Raw genomic sequence first — 1,085 nt, 5'->3', positions numbered from 1 at the left:
CTCCGGGAGGAGCAGCCGCCCTCTAGCCCCGCCCCCAATGTCCCCCCACCTGCGCACCCCACTCCCGCCACGCCCGCTGGGGCCCCGCCCTCCGATGACCCCATAACTGGCCCCATTATGGCCCAGTTCCCCAGCTCCCTCCAGACCCTGGAAAGGCCCGGCCCTCTGCCTCGACAGGATCCGCCCTCACCCCCAAGGCCCTAGCGTGACCCCAATCCCCGCCCCTAGCGACTCTGGGTCCCACGGGACCCGGCCCACCTGCGACTCTGTTCTCTGGTCACTCTTGTGGCCCCGCGCCCCCCCATCCACCTGCTCCCTCACTAAGGCTGAATGCACTGCCCACCCAATTTCCGGTCCACAGCGTGATGTTGCAGCTTCTCCTCTAGCCCCAGGTCGCCCCGTGATTCGTCTCTCCCAACCCCATGTTCCCCTAGTGTCCCTTGACCCTGTCGTGATCCCAGCCCAGCCCACAGCCCCCACCCTGCACCCCATTACTCGGCCCCCTGCTCCCACCTTGACCTCATACCATGACCCAGTCCCCTGATCCCCCAAACCAGTGGTCGGCAAACTCATGAGCCAACAGAGCCAAATAGCAACAGGACAACGATTGAAATTCCTTTTGAGCCAAATTTTTAAAACTTAAACTCTATAGGTAAGTCCATTGTTATTAACTTCGTTAGGGTGCTCCTAGGCTGGCCTTTGCTAAAAACATCCTCAATCTGATTGCGGCCCGTTCGCTGAGGTCGACCCCTTCCAACTCTCCCGTCCACGCGCGTCTTGCACACTCGTTTCGTCCATCTCCTTTCCGAAAACCGGCTTCTGCGCAGGGGCCACGACGTTTCCATCGCACTGTACGCGCGCGCCCGCACGTGGTATTTTGTGGAAGAGCCGCCACACTCAAGGGGCCAAAGAGCCGCATGTGGCTCGCGAGCCACGGTTTGCCGACCAGGGCCCCCAACCATCTTGCCTCCCTGTCCCCCCACCCCCCGCCCGGGCCCCTCTGACCCTGTCCCTCTCCCAGCTGCGCTGCTGCGGCTGGAACTCTCCCCAGGACTGGTTCCGGGTGCCCAGCTTGGGAAACAAAG

The 1,085-nt window shown here is 62.5% G+C and overlaps 1 protein-coding gene across 1 annotated transcript in view; it reads left to right on the top strand.

Annotated features, from left to right (window-relative positions):
- CD37 (CD37 molecule) overlaps window positions 1-1,085 on the top strand; it is a 4,687-nt gene that overhangs the window by 2,137 nt on the left and 1,465 nt on the right. Inside the window, exon 6 of the mRNA XM_015565453.1 lies at window positions 1,013-1,078. Coding sequence (XP_015420939.1) covers window positions 1,013-1,078 — 66 coding nt within the window. The remainder of the gene's footprint in view (window positions 1-1,012; window positions 1,079-1,085) is intronic.

The sequence above is a fragment of the Myotis davidii genome, unplaced genomic scaffold (genome assembly GCF_000327345.1).
Source record: "Myotis davidii unplaced genomic scaffold, ASM32734v1 scaffold2100, whole genome shotgun sequence".
Taxonomy (NCBI): domain Eukaryota; kingdom Metazoa; phylum Chordata; class Mammalia; order Chiroptera; family Vespertilionidae; genus Myotis; species Myotis davidii.
Note: the sequence above shows the minus strand (reverse complement) of the source record. Positions and strands in the feature narration are given on the sequence as shown.